The 22484-nt window shown below is 46.2% G+C and overlaps 1 protein-coding gene across 1 annotated transcript in view; it reads right to left on the reverse strand.

Moving 5' to 3' along the window:
* Positions 1–22484, reverse strand: part of LOC128324958 (1-phosphatidylinositol 4,5-bisphosphate phosphodiesterase gamma-1-like) — a 103593-nt gene that overhangs the window by 42542 nt on the left and 38567 nt on the right. Inside the window, exons 3-7 of the mRNA XM_053250208.1 lie at positions 16304–16397; positions 14313–14360; positions 1699–1783; positions 975–1055; positions 382–416 (exon numbers count right to left, since the gene is read on the reverse strand). Of these exons, the coding sequence (XP_053106183.1) occupies positions 382–416; positions 975–1055; positions 1699–1783; positions 14313–14360; positions 16304–16397 (343 nt within the window). The remainder of the gene's footprint in view (positions 1–381; positions 417–974; positions 1056–1698; positions 1784–14312; positions 14361–16303; positions 16398–22484) is intronic.

The raw sequence follows: 22484 nt of genomic DNA on the forward strand, positions 1-22484 counted from the left end.
TGCCCTCTGAGTCTTTCCAGACTCACCAGCATATTTCCTGGCCTGTGGTGCCTTTTACATTTAGATGCGCACACACAGGCCTGCAATGTTTCTAACTCTTGGCCCAGAAAATGGAGCAGTTCTGGCCTAGGAAAGGCTGAGGAGGCCAGTGTAGTGCAGTGGTTAGAGCGTTGGATTGAGACGGAGGAGACCTGTGCTCTTCACTCAGCCACAACCCTTCCCTGATGTCCTTGTGCCAGTCACTGTCTCTCACCACCTCAAAGGGTGGGAAAAAAGAAAAGTGGGCACCGGGTCTACTGCCTGCCGCTTCTGGGATACCAGTCATCCTGATTTTCTTCTCCTATTCACCGAAATGGAAAAGGAAGAGTCCTCCGTACTTACCTCAAGGGGAATGAGAATTCCAGCTGCTCAATTATCTGGAATGCAAAGGGGTGACATGGCTGTCAGCAAGGCAGTCAGGAGGCTGGCAGGGCAGCAGACTGTCATTCAGGGGTCCTCAGCCTTGGGTCCCCAGAAGTTGTTGGACTACAACTCCCATCATCCCCAGCCACAATGGCCAAAACCAAGGAATTGCCCAAGACTCCCAAGACTGCGTCTAGGCCCTGCAGCCACCTCTGCAAGGCTGAAGGTGCATTGGACTCAGCCTGCTTGAGGACCTGATGGGAAGAAATCTTTCCAGAGGTCACTCATCTAAACCTGCCAGCCCTCCTGAATAAGGGAAATCCGTCCCCCTTGCTGGACATTACAGCAGCAAGATGGTCCCTCTGCTTTCGGCACTCTGCATCTGAGCCTGATTCCCATTCAACTGTCCCCTCCATTTCAGATGGTCTGTCTGGCTACAGAACTATCCCTGATCCAGGGGCCAGGGAAAGAGCGCGGGAAGTCCAACTTTGAGCGGCTTTCCAAACTGCATCCTTGCTGCATTCCCGTGATCGGTCGGTGATCCTGACTATCAGGTCCCCTGAGGTTCTCACCGATTTCTGGGCATCGAACATCAGGTTTTTGTAGAAGTGTGCAAAGTGGCTGAAGGTCATTTCGGTCCTGACTTCCACCTCCTGTGTGGGAAAAGAGAAAGAGGAGACATTTACGAGACCTGTCTGGACTCTGCCAGGTGTCACCTGTATGGATTTGCTCGCTCTGGATTGTAAATAATGTAATCTTAGTGCTTTGTCAAAACCCATGTTTGCTGCTGATGCTGGAAGCCGAATGAAGGAATCTTTATTTTGATCACAGGCCAGAGAAAGGAAGAAAGACTAAAGAACACTTAGGTACTACTAATCAAACAGTTTTAAGTAAAACTATGACACAAATTATAATGGAAGCCAACAGATGTTTTTAAATGTTTAACTTCTGATGAAGCGACCTGCTGATCTTATTGCTTTTTCTGCTAAATCTTTTATTTAATCTGCTCTGTTGTACTGTTTTAGATTTGGATTGTATAACTTTTTAATTATTATTTTTCCAGAATCGTGAGCTTCCTCGGAAATTTTTTGAAACTGCAAAGTGGGATAAAAATGTTTTAACAAAACAAATCAATTAGATGAGATTAGATAGAGAGAACAATTCCCTCCTGAGATGCAGTGGGTTCCACCATGCTTCCCTGGGTGGAGTAGAACAGATTAAGTGAGGAGGAGGAGGAGGAGGAGGAGGAGGAGGAGGAGGAGCAGGAGGGAGAGGAGGAGCAGGAGGTTGTCTTACCAGGAGTTTGTCCCGAAGGAACCTCATATTAGGCACACGGTAGTTGACCTGTGGCAACATGGCCTTCAGATCTTTGGGGGTGATGCTACAACACAGAGGAAGAGAGATTAATGCAGAGATGTGTGCATCACAAGAAATGTGGATTTTTCACAAAAATCCGAATTGGGTTTTTAAAAGAAGATTCTCATTTGCATAGAAGTTCCCTCAGAAAATTTTACTATGCACATTTTCCTGATGTCTTAAATAGATTGAGATCTGCTCTGGCATGTTATTTGACCTATGCATTTAGTTAAAAACCAGACAATTGCCATATTATCCTCCTGTTTACAAATCTATAAAACATATATAGTCTACTCTTTCACACAGATTATTCCTAGGGACAATCACCTGACAACATGAATTACAACTCTGAAACGGCCAAGCTTCCCTAGTATTGCATTGGCATCCATTCATTGCTACTGATGTATTTCATGAAATACGGAATATCTCTGAAACTGAAATTTTCCCAATGAAAAATAAAATGTGGGAATTTTTCCCCCGCCGGGCATCTTCAATCCCACGTCTCTGAGGTGCTCAGATCATTCCCCATTATTTTCTCTGGACCACATACTCAGGATCAGCTCACGCTTGTGCCACATGCCCAGAATCATACCCCTTGTGTTCCCAAATTTTTTCAGACCCAAACTTATACATTTACTGGTCCCAGACCCAAACCATGAACACAGATTAGAATTCCAACTGACCCACAGCCATGCATAGGGAGTTTGCCCAGGACTCCACGGGAATGTCTGCATGCCTAGACCTCAGAGTCTTCCCCTCGAGTATTCAAGGGCTGCTTTGATATTCTCAAATAGTTCTCAAACTTGGGTCCCCAGATGATGTTAGACTACAACTCCCATCGTCTCCGAAGGCCACTGTGGTTGGGGGTGGCAGCATCTGTCATCCAGCCACATCTGGGGACCTGAGGTTGAGAACCCCTGCATCAGAAGGAGGGCCAGGCTAGAACCCATCTGCACGACTTGTGACCCACAAAGCCAAATGCCGCCTCCTGGCCATGGATGGGAGCTTGAAAAATGAATTTGTTGCCTCCTTAGATTGGCCAACATGGCAGGGAGTGAATGTGCGTCCACTGTTATTAAAGATATCTGTACACTACTTTTCAACAACAGGTTCTCAAAACGGTTTATATAGCAAGGAAGACAGTTCCCTTTTCCAAAAGTGCTCACAATTTAACACAAACACACACAAAACAAAGAAACCAAACCAAACCCACAAAGGAGAGGTCAGCACCAGCCATGGGAGAGATGCTATGCTGAACTGGAGAGGGTCAGTTAAACATAAGAGAGCCACTATTTCTCCTTGCCCAGGTAGCAGGGATAAATTATTATTATTACTTTTTTGCCCCCCTTTTCCTCCAAGGAAGAGACCAGCAATCCATGCTGGAACTACATGGCATGGTATAGGGTGGCCCATTTTATCCTCATAGGAACATAGGAAGCTGCCTTATACCAAGTCAGATACTTGGTCCATCCAACTCAGTATTGTCTACACAGACTGGCAGCGGCTTTTCCAAGGTTGCAGGTAGGAGGCTCTCCCAGCCCTGTCTTGGAGATGCTGCCAGGGACGGATCTTGGAACCTTCTGCATGCAAGCACTCAGGTGCTCTTCCCAGAGTGGCCCCATCCCCTAAGGGGAATATCTGGAGAGTGCTCACACACACAGTCTCCCATTCAAGTGTAAATCAGGGTGGACCCTGCTTAGCAAAAGGGACAAGACAGCTCTCCTCCCTGGACTCCTCACAACAACCCTGCAAGGTAGTTTAGGCAAAGAAAGGGAGTGAGTAAGACTGGCCCAGGGTCACCTGAGGAACTTGGCTGAGTGGGAATTAGAACTCAGGTCCCCCTGCCCCAAGCCTGACACTCTAACCACTACACCACTTTGGCTCTCACATTTGGCAGGCCACAAGATATGGCTAGTGGGCTACCTTCAGCTCATGGGCTGTCAGTTGTGCAGGCCTGGGTAGAAGCAACAAGGAGCTACAGCGAAGGAAACCAGAGCCTGCACTGGGAAAGTTCCCCACCCTGATTCCCTCCCCTTCTTCTCTGTTGAATCTGCGATGCCACTATAAACCTCTCGAGGAAGGGCACATTTTACAATCTAAATCAACCAACCAAACTGCCGTTGAGTCTTGAAGCAGCTAGGGCAGGGCCAGGCTTATCAGAATACACACTACAGAAGCTGAAAATATCCCAGGGTCACGTAGCATTTAAGCCACCCATGATTCTTGAGGACCACCACACTGCAGGAAGATCATTTTGCACTTTGTCGCTAAAGTTTCACGGGATGCACGTCACTCTTCAGGTGAATCAAAGGCCCCCGAACAGTTCCACACCATCCTCCCACACCTGCCTCCATCCTGTCTAACGGAGTCAGGACACCACAAGGCCAAAACACTTCTGGATGTTTTAGCTTCTGACTGAGGAGAACTGCAGGGGACGATGCAGGGCCTTGGCAAGAGATAGGTCCACCCACCCCCTTGTTGAGAAGGGACTCCCCCCCCCCAACACACCCCCACACTTTATTTAATGTAGTTTTAGTGAAGAACATAAAATAGAAAACCGCACCCGTGTCACAAGATTAATTCAAAATAAAAGATAATATGATGTCCAACACTATAAAGCAATAATTTAAGGATGAAAAACTCTCACCCTCTCAAGTTATCCTTTGCCAAATAGACAATGCCAACAGTGATCATTAATTTTCATACAGAGGGAAAGTGAAAGAGGCACTCAGTCTAATGACATTATTATAAATTTGATCAATAAACATAAACAAGATTTGGATGGATTCACAGAGTGTGGATGTGGCTTATCTACATGAGTAACAGACTGGAACCAAAATGTAATCAGTAATAAATAATAACATTCAGAGCTACCTGGAAACTTCTGCCTAACCGATTACCTCCCTGCCACCCATGCAAATATCAAGAGAATTTCAGGATGAAGACGCTACGGAAATGACTTGACTAGCAAGCCAGAGGTTGCCGGTTCAAACCCCCGCTGGTGTGTTTCCCAGACTATGGGGAACTCCTATATCGGGCAGCATCGATATAGGAAGGTGCTGAAAGGCATCATCTCATACTGTGAGGGAGAGGGCAATGGGAAACCCCTCCTGTATTCTACCAAAGACAACCGGAGGGCTCTGCCGTTGCCGGGAGTCGACACCGACTCAACGGCACACTTTACCTCTAGGTCTTGTGAAACAAAGTGGAGGCCTGAGGATCACATGGAACCCTTAAAAAGCAAGAAAGTGGAAGACCGTGCAGACTAGTAGCCAGCCTACTGTTGGCAAGGGATATCATGGGGTCAGTGCACAAGCAGATTTGGACGAGGTTGTCCTCCCACTGAAGACGGAGGGGTGCCGCCTGGGGTGTGCTCTTGGACTCAGCGCTGTTCCTGGATGTTCAGGTGGTGGCAGCCGTGGCAGAGAAGGCTCCTGACCAGCATCAGTGGGCATAAAACCGGCACCCCGTCCTAGATAAAAACGACTCAGCCAATGTTACGTTCCATCCAAACTAGATTACTATAATGTAGGGATTATCAACCTTGAGTGCCCAGACGTGATAGGATGACAACTCCCATCATCCCTAGCCACAATGGCCCCCGATATAACCCAACAACATCTGGGGAGCCAAGGTTGCATTACAGGGTCTGCTGCTTCAACCCTAACCCTAGGACCCCCAACTGGAATGTACAAGCCAGCACTCCAACCCTGTCACATCTGGGCTTGAGATAAACGGCAATTCCTCCTTCCAGACAGCAGGTGGCAGCTCCCCAGCATCCCCCCCCCAGCCCCACCCTCCCTGCTTTTGCTAACTTAACCCAGCTGCTCTGAGGATCATCGCAGGCGCCGTTTCCTAGGAGGGAGGGACTTTGAAAGCAACTCCGGCTTCACTTGCCTGTATCGGTGTTGCAGAGAACAGGCCAACCTGCAGAAGCCGCCAGAACTGTAAGCCCAAGACCTAACTTTCCTCCCCTCCTGCTGCCAGGTGTGGCAGGAGGAGACCCCAAAGAAAACTGCTGCATGTGCCCCTCTCAGGTGGAGACTTTCATTGCTCCGCTCCGTGCAAGAAGCAAAGGACACTTTCCAGTACAGGACCGAAGTCAGCCCCGCTGGTGCCACTGCTGTGCATTCACCGGCACAGAGAGGGGTGTGTGGGGGCGGAACGCCCCCGGCAAGGAAGGCCGCCTAGGATTTTGCAGCTACAGCCTGACACAGACAATGCAGACCAAGAAAGCTGGGCCTGCTGCTGTGCTGCTGCTGGCCTGGGACTAGGCTTGCCTACTCCGACGGAAGCATTCCTGAAGATTAGCTTTACCCATATTTCCTACCATAGCAAACCATTAAAATCTCCAGGATGGCTCACAGTAGATTCACGCGGGTTCCTAGAGATTCCAGGCCAGGAGCAGCAACCCGGGAGAACCAGCTGCCTCTGCAGAGTTTGCACTGGTTTCTGTCTTGTTCCTTTCACCACCGCTTGATATGCAGACATGAGCAAGTGATGACGCTTACCGTGGAAGGCACAGGAGCAAGCCAGGCTGCGTGTTTGGGGGCCACTTGGCAATCCCTGGTAGGCTGTGGCTGCGGAAACGGGTTGTCCGAATTAAGTAGCAAAACGGGAGACAAACAAATCTGACCTATGGGGCCATAATCCACTGGGATGGTCTCCTGCACAAACTTCATTGGAATGAATGGGAGTTCCCATGCATTTCAATGAAAATTGTGCGTGCAAGAAACCTTCCCAGTGGATTGTCATTCATTCATTCATTCAGTCATTCAATTTCTATACCGCCCTTCCAAAAATGGCTCAGGGCGGTTTACACAAAGAAATAACAAATAAATAAGATGGAACCCTGTCCGTGAAGGGCTCACAATCTAAAAAGAAACATGTTAGACACCAGCAACAGCCCCTGGAGGTACTGTGCTGGGGGTGGAGAGGGCCAGTTACTCTCCCCCTGCTAAATAAAGAGAATCACCACATTAAAAGGTGCCTCTTTGCCAAGTTAGACACGGGAAACTTGGATTGGATTGGAAACTTGGATTGTGGCCCTCTTCAATTTGTGGGAGAGGCACCAGTGACATCTGCACTGGACACTTGATGTAAAATGGGTGCAGAATGGGATGCGCCACTCCAGAATTCAGGATGAGGTCCCCTTCAAGCACTTTAAGTGGATTTACCAAAAGGTGGTTGTTGTCACTTCTAAGAATTTTTTTCTCCCTGTTGAACCTCCCAAAATCTTGCTTCAGACAAGATTCGGGGGTGCATAGCATCAGGTCTCAGCTCTGGCATACCTGAAATAATCATGAAGTGTGCCTTTGAACATGCACAGAGTGTGATTATATGATGATGAGAACAAGCTGCGGTGATCCTCAGGATCATGCATTCCCCCTCTCCCTTTTTGGGGGCACTTGAGGAGAGGAGTTTGGAGCAAACCATAGTTTCCCATCACAGCCAAATGCAGGAAATTTACAAGAAACTGCGGTTATTGCAAACTGCAAGTGGAAGCTGCCAATCTCCTCCTTTCACAAAAAGGGGAGTGAAGGGGTGTGTGTGTGTGCGTGCATGTGTGCAACATGAAGAAGACTCACCCCAAGTTGATCTCATCATGACATGGCTTATTGTGGTGTCCGAAGCAGGCCAAAGTGTCTTCGTTACGTTTAATAAATAAAGTAATTCCAGACTGTGTAACATGTATACTTGATATGTATTTAATCTCTGCATGGATTAAAAACGACAGCTTAATATAAAATAAATCTTGTGAGATTAAAAATGGCTGTTGCAGGATATTTTCAGAGTTTGCTGAAAAGTCCTCTTTCATTAAAAAAAAAAGTCAGTATTTAAAATGCATAACATAATGCTAATAAGGTTAGGCATATTTTGAAATCCAAACTGGATTAAGGCGTTTGGTTTAACAAGATGAATCCCAGCAGAGTTAAGTCTTTTTATAAAATAATCCCACTGGGATTAAATTAAGCATCGGATTAATGTGATACCAGGGGAGACGCCACAGATACTTTGACAGAATAATCCAAGTGTAATTATGATCGCTGTGTCTTGAATGAACTCCACCAAGATTAAAATGAGCCACTGATTAAAATTAATCCAGTGGGAAATAAAAAGAATGCTGATAGCTCCATTCCTCATGGAATAATCTCTCTGGATTATAGCACATGATCAGCATGGCAAACAGCAATTTGATGACCAGGGGTCATCCCATGAAATAGATTGCCGGGAAATCTAGGACCAACAAACGGCAATACTTTTTCACACAATGCATAATCAGCTTGTGGAATGGTGATAGCCAACAACCTGGATGGCTTGAAGAGGGGTTTGGATCACTTCATGGAGTAGAGGTCTATCACTGGCTGCTAGTCGGAGGGCTGTGGGCCACCTCCAGCCTCAAAGACAGGATGCCTCTGAGTACCAGTTGCAGGGGAGTAACAGCAGGAGGGAGGGCATGCCCTCAATCTCCTGTCTGTGGCTTCCAGCGGCATCTGGTGGGCCAGTATGTGAAACAGGATGCTGGACCAGATGGGCCTCCTTGGGCCTGATCCTGCAGAGCTGTTCTTATGTTCTTATGAATGTAGAACTCCATGTGGTATGTACATTTGGGGGGAAATCCCCTCGGCTCTCCACTCTCTCCTTGTTTCGCCCTGCATACCTTCCTGTCTCCACGCCCTTCTCTTCCTGCACAGACCGCCATCCTTTCCTTCTCAGCATCCTGTTTACAGATTGCTGGCATACGGGAAGGGATGAAAGGTCACAGCTCCTGCCTCCTACCACAACATGCTTCAAAAGTTGTGTTTCATTTGTTGTTTCTCCCTTGAGTGCCTTCTTTACAGTGTCTTTGTTTTAGAAAGAGACACACTCCCATGGCCGTGCTCCTCCTTCTCTCCAATTAAGCCAAGAACCCATTCTCAGATGAAGCAGATCCTTCGAGATGCCATTGCTCCACGAGCACATGTTTTGCACCACCAGAACCCAGGTCCAGTCCCTGGGATCTATATTTAAAAGCATCTCAAGTATCAGGGCTGGGGCAGTCTTCCTTCTGCCTCAGACCTTGGAGAGCTGCTGCCAGTCAGGCAATGCAGGGGCAGACTGACCAATGGTCTGACTCAGTAGGGGGCAGCTTTATACGTTCATGTACATATATTCAGATACAGTGTAAAGGCTTCCAGAGTGTCTTGTAGAAACAACTTGGAATCCTTTCTTCCATGAAGCATGAGAAAACCTGCCAATGTTTTCTGCTTATGCAACATCATCACAATTGCCCTGTTGAACAAGACCAATGTGTCTAGAACAGTGTTTCCAACAGCAGTCAACCAAACATTTCTGGAAAGGCTCAAACAGGATATGAAGGCAATAGGGCTTCCTCTGCTTTTTGTCTTGAGCATCTAGTACTCTGATATACCGTATTTTATGGACTATAATAGCAATAGCAATAGCAATAGCAATAGCACTTACATTTATATACCGCTTTATAGCCGGAGCTCTCTAAGTGGTTTACAATGATTTAGCATATTGCCCCCAACATTCTGGGTACTCATTTTATCGACCTCGGAAGGATGGAAGGCTGAGTCAACCTTGAGCCCCTGGTCAGGATCGAACTTGTAACCTTCTGGTTACAGGGCGGCAGTTTTACCACTGCGCCACCAGGGGCTCACTTTTTTCCTCACTTTAAGACTCACTTTTTTCCTCGAAAAATATCCGCCAAAATTCAGGTGCGTCTTATATGTTTTAACAGTTTAATATGTTAAAACTCTGAAAAACTGGATTCAAATTAAGGTGCGTCTTATAGTCCGTAGTGTCTTATAGTCCGTAAAATACGGTAATACTTTCTCTCTTTCCATTAATGGCCACCAATATCTTTCTCCTTCTCCATGAGCCTGTCTAATCTTGTTCTAAAAGCCTTCTAAACTGGTGACGACTGTGAGTTCTATAAGACAACTACATGTCTGAAGAACCACATCTTTTCTATTGCCAAAATCAGCCTCATTGGATGACGCTGAGTTCCAGTAGAGAGGAAAGAACATTTCCCCACCACTCTGCTCCATTCATCATCGTATAATGAATGGATAACCATATTCAATATCACAGGGGTTGGTGGCCCGGAAGACCTTTGTTGGAAGTGTAGAACAATAATGTCTGGGGACCCAAGTTTGGGAACCCCCCACCCCAAGTATACCATGCCAGAGAGGCGGGTTCTTGTTTCCAGATGGGGTGGTGATTTCCTGCCCCCAGGGAATATCAGAACGGGATAGGACTGAAGCTGTATTCATACACTGTGTGGGGCATACATTCAGGTACCTGCACACATGCACATGTTTTTGTGTGAATAACTGTGCCTGGGTTTATTTGAAAAGTGAACCTGGTTACAGGTCCCTCAAATGGACTGTTGTACCTACTTTCTACACAACATTTGAATAACTGTACCTGTGTACAGCTCTGTACTTGTGTGCATTGTATGTGGTTGAACACTGCAAGAGGCTATTTAATCCAACAGCCTCTCCCAAAGCCTCTCCTGACCCTAACCATACCCTACAACCAGGCAATTTGGTGATTATAACCTGAAGCCAACCTGAGTTATTTTGGTGCAAATGATTTGCCTCTTAGGATCCTCATTTCCTATCCTGGAAAGCCTAGCTGAAATAAGAGCCTCCCCATCTCTTACAACTTTTAAAAGGGCAATCAAGACGCATTTGTTCACCCAGGCTTTTAATTAGATATTGTTTTAATTGTGTTTTAATAGTTTTAATTGTTCAAATGTGTCAATCTTTTTATTGGTTGTTTTTATTGTTTTGTAAACCGCCCAGAGAACATGTGTTTTGGGCGGTATTAAAATATGTTAGTTAGTTAGTTAGTTAATTAATTAATTAGCTCAGTGGGTTAAAGAGGGTGCTTTTGTTTGGAACAGACTCCTGGAGTCATGGGTTCAAACACCATGCTCTGCCATGCTGCATGTGAGCTTTGCATGAAGAGGACCCCGAAATCAATCCCTGCTCTCGCCTGTTAAAGTGCTCCAAGGCTGGAGGAGGGACATACTTCTGCCTGAGGCCCTGGAGAGCTTCTCCCAGCTGGGGTAAAGATCACTGGGCTGGGGTGGGGGTATGACTGGGAGAAAAGGCAGCTCTTTCGTGACTTGTCACACCCTGATAGCACCCCCATCTTTCTCTTTTCCGCCCTCCTCAAACTCCGTTGTTTCTTCCTCAGTCTGGTCCCACTGCCTCTCCACGATGCTCCTCCACACACCCACTCCGAGTCCCAACTCTTTCACATTCAGGATTATGGCCAGCACATGGAAGAGGCTGACGCAGACATCAGATGGAGGCCAAGTCAGGGCGTGGTGTTGGGAGATGGACCTGATTGTCCTCATCCTCGAGACTGCAGCTGGGAAGCGAAGCGAGAGGCCGTGGCAAGGAGGGGAGCCTACGGAAGGCACGCAAGCCTCCTTCAGGCCAAGGCTGCAGGCTGCGGCTTGCCTAGGGACTCGTGCTCCCTGAGGTGGCAAACCTGTGTCTGGGCTGCACCACTGCAAATGGGGGCTCACACGATGGAATACTCCTCCATGGCAAAACGGCGACCATACAGCAAAACAAGAGTGGAATCCAAAACAGACTCTGAGGAGCTCCAAAAGCAGCCCTCCAAACTGGGGGAGTGGGCGACCCAATGGCAAATGCGGTTCAATGATCGCAAGTGTACAGTGATGCATATTGGGGCAAGCTAAGGAGGTTAATTATAAATTTGAGTTAAAGTGAAAATCGATCAAAGGAGAAGCAGTAAACAAATGTATACATGATCATTACTTGTCTACTAAGCGAGCATTGAAATGCTGACATGTTTCTTCAAGTTATGCTTATGCTTTTGTACAGTCATGAGAAATGTTAGGATAAAAAAGGGGAGATCCAAATCCAGAGTCAGGTTGCTTTTGGGCTTCCTCACTTGACTCTTTTCTCACTTCACAGTTTGTAAGTACAATAGTTCTTGAACTAATGCTCCTTGAAACTATTTTTCATGAAACATTGTGTAATCAATGCTATGTTTTGATGTTTTAAGCTTTGTCTATTTATGTGCCTATATATGCTGTATTAGAAGCTATAAACTCATATTTCCCTGAATCATAGACAACTCTGAATTTAACAACAACAAAAAATATTTATATACTGCTTTTCAACAAAAGGTTCCAAAGCGGTTTACATAGAGAAAAAATAAATAAACAAGATGGCTCCCTGTCCCCAAATGGCTCACAAGCTAAAAAGAAAGGTCAGATAGACACCAGCAACAGCCACTGGAGGGATGCTGTGCTGGGGGTGGAGAGGGCCAGTTACTCTCCACCTGCTAAATAAAGAGAATCACCATGTTAAAAAGCTGCCTCTTTGCCCAGTTAGCAGGGGTTAATTTAAAACGACCCCTTAAAGAGTAGAATACAGGTTATACCTGCATTTACTCGAAAGGAACAGGATTCTGAATTTAAGACGACCCCCTGATTTGTAATATAAAAAAACTTCAAAAAAACCCCTAGTCTTGGATTCTGGTAAATGCAGTTTTTATCTCGAGTTTTCTATCTTCAAATATTGTCGTTACAATATCCTTGTGAGGAACGTGAACCCACAAGCAGTATGATTCCTGGATCGGAGCCTTGCACACAACAGTTTCCTGATAGAGCTTACAGCTTACCTAAATACTGGGGTGTATAAAAGGCCACCCACCAGAGGCAGCCACAACAGATTAGCCTAGACTCCCATCATTCCTGGCTACTTGCCATTTTAACAAGGGATGATGGAAGCTATAACTCAACAGCAGATGGAGGGGCGCACCTTGAGACCCCTGCATTATAGCCACCACCAGCAGGCTGAAGCAGTTTGACACAAGTTACACAGGAACATAGGAAGCTGCCTTATGCTGAGTCCGGCCCTTGGCCCATCTAGCTCAGGATTATCTACACTGACTGGCAGTGTCTCCCCAAGGTTTCAGGCAGGAGTCTTTTCCTAGGTCCACCAGGAGATGTTGCCAAGGATTGAACCTGGGACCTTCTGCATGCAAGCAGATGCTCTACAGATGGGCTATGGCCCCATCCCCTCAAGGGAACATCTTACACGAGGACAGGGCTCACACGTAGTCACCCATTCAAATGTAAACCAAGGTAAATGCTGCTTAGCCAAGGGGACAATTCATGCTTGCTACTACAAGATCAATGTGCCACCCCAAGTTTTCTACCTCAGTGAGAACTAGAGTCTGCATTCTTAATTCCACAGGGATCAGAAACTAGCACCCGCATCTTCTGCCGCTAAGCACAAGAATCCTTCGTTCTCTACCCTGGCTGCAGCTCCTTAGGAGGTAGTGGCCCTTTAGATGACAAGGGGAGATGGTCTGTAAGATGGGTGGGAAATCACATTTTTTTTTTAAAAAAAGGGAAAACTCTCTAAAGAAAGGTACAAATATCTGAGCCGTTGTTCAAGGGAAAGTAGATGGGTGGGAAACTATGAACTTGCCAGAGAAGGCACAGTGCAAAGTGGGAGGACTTAAAAAGAAGCTAATTATGTTGTATCAAGAAAGGCACTTGGATATAATTTCATGGCACAAAGTCTGCCTGTGCTGATTTTACTAAAGAGCATCAAACTCTATGCTCACTTATGTGTAAATTACTTGATGCCCTTGTTTGTTTGTTCTGTACTAGTGTTTGTAATTTGTTCTAAGAAAATGAGCATTAAAACATGCAAGGACTGGTCTTTCTTTTCCCTCCTCCCCACTATTTGCATTGGGTGGAACTGAATCGAATACTCGATGGTTGGAAAGGCAACATCCTGACTAAGGAAGCCCCAGCGCACAGATGCTGTGGATGAGTTGTTGGCCTCTGTGTATAGAGAGGCATCTAGTATGGGCATATGAGAGGGACACTGACTGTGAAAAGGTGGTTATGGAGAAGGCCATGGATGATCTTGTCTTCCCCTCCCAAAATAAATCCAACCTCTTTACCCGAGGTAACTGAAGTTCTGTGCCAAGGCACTCCAAATGCGGCACTTGAATGAAACTTCTTTGCCTGTGCTTGCTTATTTTGCGTAATTCATTCTGCTACCAAACTTCAGTCTTTCACAGGATTTGAAACATTATGGTGGTGGGTAGGACATGCAGAGAGTGATCAGTACTGCAACTTGGGGGGTGGCGTGGGGGTGCAGGGTAATAGTATCCATGAAGAGAGAGATAAGAAGTTGTGAGGAAGCCCCTTGGAAATCTTGTTCAAACCCTCTTTGAGATTTCATCAAATTTTGCCCATACACTTTCCAGTCTCTCTCTCGAAGTCTAAGGATCCAATATTTCTCTTTTGCTTCTCCTTTCATCCCATCAGTAAGGAGAATGCACACAGTCCTGGACAGGGATTGCTGTGCAGGGACTGTCATATTCTTGTGGGGGCTGGCAGTGTGCATATGGATGGGACTAGAGACAGCAGGCAGATGCGGACTCAGGATGGTTGCAAACTTTTAAGAAGGGACTCCCAACTGGCCTGCTTCTGCCATGCTTTGGAACCATCCCTGACGGCCTTCAAATAGAGAACTCACCTGCCTTCTCTAGATCTGTCCATCGAATCAAACTGTTTTCTTAGCCACCTAGGGAAAGAGCAGAGAGGGAGAGCTTCAGCTTTAAGCCAGGGATAAATATACAGCAAAATTATCATGTGGCATAGAAAAGCTGATCCTATCTATCTATCTATCTATCTATCTATCTATCTATCTATCTATCTAACATATTTGTATCTTGCCCAAAATGCAAGTCTCTGGGCGGTTTACAACAAAACAATAACAACAACAAATACAAAATGTAAAACATTACAACAATTCAAAATTTAAAATGTTAAAACTATTAAAAATCATCAAACTATTAAAACAGTATCTAATTAAAAGCCTGGGTGAACAAATGTGTTTTGAATGCCTTTTCAGAAGTAAGAGATGGAGAGGCTCTTATTTCAGCAGGAAGCACGTTCCAAAGCCTCAGGGCAGCAATGGAGAAGGACCGTAGCCACCAGACAAGCCGGTGGCAACTGCTGATGAACCTCTCCGGATGATCTCAATGGGCGGTGGGGTTCATAGCGAAGAAGGCGTTCTCTTAATTTTTTTGATATCTCCAGGGAAATTTACTACTGGGTGGCTAGAATGACAGCTACTTTTGCAATTGCTAGTCACAGGCAAGGTAGGATATACTGCAACTCCGCTGTGGATCAAATGTTCCATTTTCCTCCTTCTGAATTGCCTTGCTGGATCAAACCTATTTATTAAAATATTTATGCCTCATCCCTCCAGTGCAATACTGCTCAGGGCAGATCACAACGTTAATAAAGCCAATAAAACAATAAATGTGAAATTAATAAAATGAACAAGAAGTAACTAAAAACAGGACCTAGTTAAAACCAGATTTGAAAGTTAAAAAGTTAAAAACCCACCAGATGGAAGCTGCAGACAAAACATTAAAAAGCATCTGTACAAAGATGGGACTTCCAGTGTTTTTAAAGGGTCTGGGAAGCCCAGTGGCTGGGACTCAGGAAGTTCACAGGCAGGCAGCGGTATGCTGGGGATAATGGCTGTTGGTAGTTTGTCCCTAGCACATGGCAGTTAGAAGCACCCTTCTTCTGAGCATGAAAGAAATACGGAATTATTTCCCTTCAGCAGGGGTTCTCACCCTTGGGTCCCCAGATGTTGTTGGACTACAACTCCTATCATCCCAATCGGTGGTTGGGGATGAGCAGAGTTCTAGTCCAACAACATCTGGAGACCCAAGCCTGGGAACTCCCTGCTGTAGGGGAATATGTGTGCAATCTGTTATGTTGAAATTGAACATGCAATGTCCAGTAAAACCGGAAATCTTGTTTGATTCTGAAAAGGTTAGCCAGGCAGGGCCCTTCCCTGGCTCCTCTGTCTCAGTGGCAGCTCCAGAAAATGGTAAAATTGTAAAGCTCCCAAATATTTGTATATGGGGCAGTATGAAAATGCACTAAATAAAATAAAAGTGTATTTTGAGGGCAGGGGGTGCTCTCTCCTGCACATTAGGACACAAAATGCAACCACCATGCATTTGCACTAACGCTTCCATCCTAAACCTTGGTTTAAATGGAGTTAATTTTCAAGGAAGCATTCCTAAGATCGCAACCTTATTTTAATTTCAGGTTTCAGCAATGGGGGAGGGAGGCTGGACTATCCTCTCGGTGGTGGTGGTGAACCACCTCCTTTCTCAGTCGAGAGAGTCACCATATTGTCACCTCCATTCTTCGATCCCATCTGCCAAGTTAAGCCCTGTCATAGAGGGGCCCGTGGAGAATAGTTTGCCAAGGGGCTTGAAACCTGGAGCTGTCCCTGTGGGTGGGGAATGACAGTGCAGAGAACAGGGCTCAGGGGCTGAAGTGGTTATGGTGGAAACTCAAAGCCAGCAGGTGGGTTTCATTCCTTGGAAGCTGCATTTGCCAGCAAGCAGCATTCTGCAAGGGAAAGCGAGCAGCCAGTCCCATAATGTTCACACACTGTTCATGTGCTAGAGTGCATTTTCTCTAGCTCTTCCACACCTTTCAATCTGGAGCGGTGTCTGGGATCGCTGTGTGTCCGTCACCAGCCAGTTCAGGCCTGTTATCCAGAGATTAACGTCTTCTTCACAGAAAGCTGAGAAAGAAAAGATAACACAAGAAGGTGATGGCAAAAGACAAGCGACTCTATCGAAAGAACAAGGCTTGGGAAACGCACTCGTCTGCTCATCAGCGACGAGTGCAAAATGAAATCCGCCTTGGGGTTGTTTTTTAACGAAAGGCGGTATATAAATACAACAATTAAAAAATAAAAATAAAAATCGGACAAGTGTAAATGCAGCCTCTCACCTCGCAGCCTCAATCCTCATGCTCTCATGGGGGGTGGGGAGAGCCCAGTCATTGAGGGAGGCAGGCCGCCCTCCTCGGCTTTCTTCCACAGCTTGGATACAAACCGCAACGCAAGAATCCAAGCTGCGAGAGAGGAAAGCAGAGGGCAAGTGAGCTGCCTCCGTGACTGGACTCTGCCTAAGGGGAGACCCAGTCGCCAAGGCAAGCACCTCCAAAGAGCTTTTCTCCCTCGCCCCCATGACTGGGCGCTGCCCATGGAGAGAGCTCAATCACCACGGCAAGTGCCTGCCTCGGACTGCCTTTCCTCCGTGGTGGCTAGACGCGAGAGGTGAGCACAGAACCAGTGCCTGCTGGTTCAAAGGTGGTGGTGGGGATATCTTGAAGGATGTGGGAGGATGGTCTTACCCCTCCCGCCACATTACCTCTGCCGGCACTGCCTTTTAAAACAGTCCGTCGGGGCGAAGGCATACCTCCATGCCGTCCTGGTGCCTCCTCGGACCGGAAGTGGTCGGATGCATGCGCATGTTGTGCCCAGTGTGTGTGTGCATGCCGTGTGCACATGCACCGGGCACTTCCGGTCCGAGGAGGCACCGGGACAGCAAGGAGGTATGCTGTCGCTCCACCGGACCGTTTTAAAAGGCAGTGCCAGTGGGGGAAATGCAGCGGGAGGGGTAAGAGCATCCTCCCCCATCCTTAAAGATATGCCCCCCACCTTTGAACCAGTCAAACCACTGGACATTTGAACTGGTTTGGAGGCCCATAAAAGGGCCTCTGAATCGGTTCGTGCACATCCCTACTAGACGCTACGGAAACAGCAGTTGGTGGGGCGACCACTTTCCTTGACGACCGGGCTCTCCCCGTAGGTGGGGCTCAGTCGTGCAGGCAGCCCCCTCTCTCCCTCTGCCTTCCTCCATGGTTGCATGCATCCCCACTAAAAAAAAAGAAAAAAAGCCCCTCCCACCAACCATCATCATCATCATCATCATCATCATCATCATCACTGACTGGAGGATTGTAACATGATTGTGTGTGTGTCTTGTTTACAGCAGAATCACTGAAAGAACAGTACTTCAATTGCAGGGCAATCTTATGCATATCTACTCTAAAGTAAGTAAGTCCCATTTAATTCAATGGGGCTTACTCCCAGGTAAACAGATACGATTGTGTTTATACAACATGGCAGGATAGCGTAGTTTCCTCCCGATAGCACACATGTACCAACATAGCTTGAGGAACCCTTTGACTAGTAAGACTTTTGTCCAACTGGTGAACTGAGTCAACGTTTCTTGACCCCTGTGAAAGATCTAACTGCAGCAGATACCCCCATCTGGATCTGAGCAAGGACATCTGGGACCCAGGCCCAGAGCCTCCTGCACAACATTTAACCCATCTATCCTGAATCCAATCTTCAAAGTGTCTGATTCATCCCTAGACATTCTAGGGACCCTAATTAATTAGGGGAGGGGGAAAGGAACTACTGTTGACGTGGAGCTTTTCAAAGGAAGGTGGGAAGAGGAAAATTCCTTGTGGCCCAACTACACCTGACTTCCTTTGTGTGGAGAGAAAGGGTGCTGTAGGTGATATGCATCTGATATCTGAATAGAGTCCTGAGCCAGTCTTTCTTTTTTACTTCCATTGTGTGTGTTGGGGGGGGGGGGGGTTGCACACCTTGGGGAGGCTTTCTCTAATGAAACCTCTAGATAACCTTGCAGATTTTTCCCCAGCACTCTTTCTCAGGTCATGATGGTGTGCAAGAGGGATGTATGAGCATATTTTTATTCAGCACAGAGTGTTTCTGCCTTTTCAGCATTCTTCTGGATTGTTTGTATTTTAGACACTTTTCCCACAATTTTTTTTGAATGAATACTCATTACAGATAGAGCTTGCCTATATTCTCTCAGAAGAAACAAAATCCCAAAGCAGAAATACCAAATTTCACATGAAATGATCGGTCACAGATCAGGTATCTGCCACTCTGGCATTGTGTTATATCAATAGAATATTGTTTATTTTCAGTCTACACCTGTATTTCTCAACTGCTGGTCTGTACGGCAAGTACGGCAAGGCATTGGGTACCGGTCCGTGAGTGTAGCAGATTAAAGTCTTTGTCTCAGAGCTAGCTCATGTGAGGGAAAGAAAATGCCAAGTTATCCCTGCTGAGCTGCCTGAGTGGGCTTCTCAGAAAACTATTCTGTATTACTGTTAGATTCAAAATGGTTCCAACACCACCCCTCTTATTGACAGAGTTTGAACCTCCCTGGGCTCGGGGTGGAATCCCAGGGAAAACTCTCTTTATTTTGCTATTGGATAAATACAAATACCTTCCACATATAGGCTTACACGTGATGAGAAAACCAATAGCTGCTGAGCGCTTGAGAACACTTTTGCACCAGAGAAATCCCCCTTCTGCCCCCCCGGCTTCAACTCTCCCCAAAAGACCACCATTCTTTTCCCCAGAATTCCCAGCAACCCCTCTCTAGGTCCCACCCACCTGGTCTACTGATTGGCTGCCCTGGAGTTCACCAGCGTGTCAGTCAAGACAAGGGTTCACTCCCTGTTAACTCTTTAGAGGGAGGGGAGGCTGATCACTACAGTGAGGCATCACTAATAAAAATCCCCCTCCCCCCAAAAAACCCAATTCCGGGCTGGAGGAAGCCACCACAGAGAGCTCTCCGAAGCTGATTTCCAGGCAGCCCTCACTGCCCGCCCCCTTTGCGCATGACATCATGTGCAGAAGGGTGGGGCCCAGGATCTATGGAGCCTGGGCGAGCTCTCCGGAGCTCATTTCTAGGCAAGCAGCCCTTAACGTTCATTCGCTTCCTCGAAATGAATGTTACAGGGAGGGCTGCCTGGAAATGAGCTCTGGAGAGCTCCCAGCGTGGCAGCCCCCACCAGTGTTCCCTCTAAGGCGTGTGCATGTGCACATGCTCACACATTTTTTAATGTCCACTCAGTTAATTTTAGATCACGCTCAGGTTGAATCCGGAAGGTCCCATCCTGAATGCACATGTGCACACACTGCCTTGATACTGCTGCCCAGAACAAAATTCATTCCACACACAGATGAAAATAATTAGAGAGAACACTGGCCCCCACCGGCCCAAAATTTTGGGGATGGGGGTACCTGGGGGTGGGGGCGAGGGGGGTGACCCCTTTACTGACTGTTGGTCTGGGAAACTGCGCACCAAGAATGTACTGGTCCATGATTCCAAAAATGTCGAGAAACACTGACCTACACTGCTGTTGACCTCACATGATTCCAAGGCCAGAGACAAAAAAACTGCTCTTGGCTTAGGGAGATTTGAGCATAACTGTGTACAAAGGGAAACAGGGACATTTGCTAGTGGAAAACAGTGCAGGGAAGCTGGCGTCCTGCTTTTACTGTCTTGGCTGGAAGACAGAACTGAGGGCAGGTGCACCACACCCCTTGATGTTCTGTTAGTCATAGGAAGTGTATTTGTGTTGGCCAGTGGCCATAGCGAGAAGAAAAGGACTGACAATATCACCCTTTATGTTCCAGAAACAGAACTACAGAACTGGGAGGCCAAATATTCAAGTTTGAGATTAAAAAGAAACACTTTACTAGTTAGTCTATTTGAAAACAAACCCAAGAAAACACACTTCCTAAAATACTAGAAGAGATGATGCCGCAGAATTACAGTTCACCTTAGGGCTTTAACTTGCCAATTAGCCAGGAAAAATTCACAGCCTTTTTGGCTAGCTCGGCATCGTTGCGTTCCAAGGGAAGAGTATAATGTTGCCCCTCTCTACAGAAGAGGGCATGTTTCTCAGGACTGGGGTTACCCATGAGGATCTAAGGCCCATATTCAAAAAGGCAGCCCAGCAGACAAGGGAAAACCCTTAACTGCACCAGTTCTGCAACTCATAAGCAATGCTCTAGTTGCATACATAAATAAATGTATAAACCAAGGGTTCCCCACCTTGAGTGCCCAGATGTTGGACACTGGGCACTCATCATCCTGAGCCACAATGGCCTTTGGCCCTCGTGGGTGGAGATGATGGGAATTGTAGGCCAGCAACATCTGGAGACCCAAGGTGGGGAACCCCTGATAGAGAAATAAATGAAAGAAATTAAAATGTGGCCAACATCTTAGCTAATGCTGCACTTGGGCAACAGAAGGATCCTGCGTGGGCCTCAGGGACATATTTCCAGAGTGCTTTTGGGGGGAAGAGGGGAATGGCAAAAATTGGCCTCGCCTCCATGTGTGCTGCTGAACCACACCAGTTGTTGTTGCACGTACGGATCCTTTTGCTGCCTCTGTGCAGCTTTAGGATGTCAGCCAGTATGTATCAACAAAATATAATAAAAATAATCAATTTAGCAAATCTATCCTCTTCTAATAATGGCCTCCTCCATCAATTCTGGGCAGTATTGTTTCAAGTTTTAATGCTGTCATGGACAGTTCTGAGAGATAATTCTCCAAGTAGTAAGACTCTTTTAAATACTTATGCTAAGGTGAGCTTCTGTTTGCTTGCAGAGTTGCCACCTCCAGCTGGTTGGTGGCATGATCTTATTCTGGTTTTAACTGGGGTTTTGGCTGTTGAGATCTTTTGACAGCAATTTCCTCCTGGTAAAAACTGCAGTATCCAAGAGGAGGACCAGCTATCAACATGTTTTCAATTATTCAGAGAAGCTTTAAATAGGCAGAGTAACTTTGGGCAAAACCAAATGAATGGAAGTTCCCAAATAGTGACTTGCTGAGCAACATGGACTTCACCTGACCAGTCATATTTGGGGGTTTGTGATTTCAAATAAGAATGTTGGCTTTCACAAAGATTATTGCCAAGTATTCTCTTTTGCAGAATGCATGGAAATGGACAAATGAGTCACTTCAGGCTACAGACAACAGCACCGTGTACAAAAGGATTCCAAGAGGCCATGATAAAACCTTGGGAAAATCCAGGGACCACTGAGTTCATCTTCCACAGGCTGAACATGAAGGTTATAAAGAGAGGAGAAGACATCTCTGCCTTTTCCCTTTGCTGACATCAGCTGCATCCTGCAGCCAACAACAAATCTAAATGTTTGACTGGGAATATAATATAAACCTATTATTTAGCAGAGGTAATCTGTAATCTACATTGCTTTGAGTTAGATGGAAATCACAGGCAGTCTTGATTTATTGCAATGAAAGCAGAGGATAGTTCTACAAAGGCCACAAAACAGGCTGTTTCCAAATCACAGCATTCCAGCTATTTTGGTCTTTCTCCAGTGTGTGACTGAACATCCAAGTTAAAAAATGGCAACCTTATTCACATATGCAGACAGTAGAATGGGAGAGAAGCCTCATTTACAAGACGGCACCCTTCTACTCCAACTCAATTTGCCTAGGATAACTATCACTCCTTGAGTCCATCTTCAAAATCTCTGAACTAGATTTGAATCTTCACTTCAGTAGGACACGTACATTGAACAGGTAGCAAAAATCCACCATCCAGCCTCTTTAACTGAGAGCAAATTGAGGGTTTCAGACTTTTATTATTGTTTTTATGTATTCGTTTCTATTCCATTTCCCCCCTGGGATATTCAAGGCAGTTTACAACAAAATACAATGTATTAAAACCAAAAAATAAAACAGGCTACAACAACAAATTAAATAGCAGATCATGAATAACAGCAGGAAGGGTCTCATTAAAAGCAAAATTCTGCAACTGTCTGCCTTAATAAAATTGCTCTCACTGCCCACTCCCAAAAATTTACAATGAAGAGGTCAGGTATGCCTCCCTTGGGAGGCTTTTCCAGATCCCAAGCACCACAGCCAAAAAGGCCCTCTCCTGGATATTCACCTGACCTACATCCAATGGTAGGACCCCCCAAAGCAGGGGTCTCTAAGTGGAACAGAGTTCTTGGGCA

Source organism: Hemicordylus capensis, chromosome 4 (assembly GCF_027244095.1).
Source record: "Hemicordylus capensis ecotype Gifberg chromosome 4, rHemCap1.1.pri, whole genome shotgun sequence".
NCBI classification, from domain to species: Eukaryota; Metazoa; Chordata; class Lepidosauria; order Squamata; family Cordylidae; genus Hemicordylus; species Hemicordylus capensis.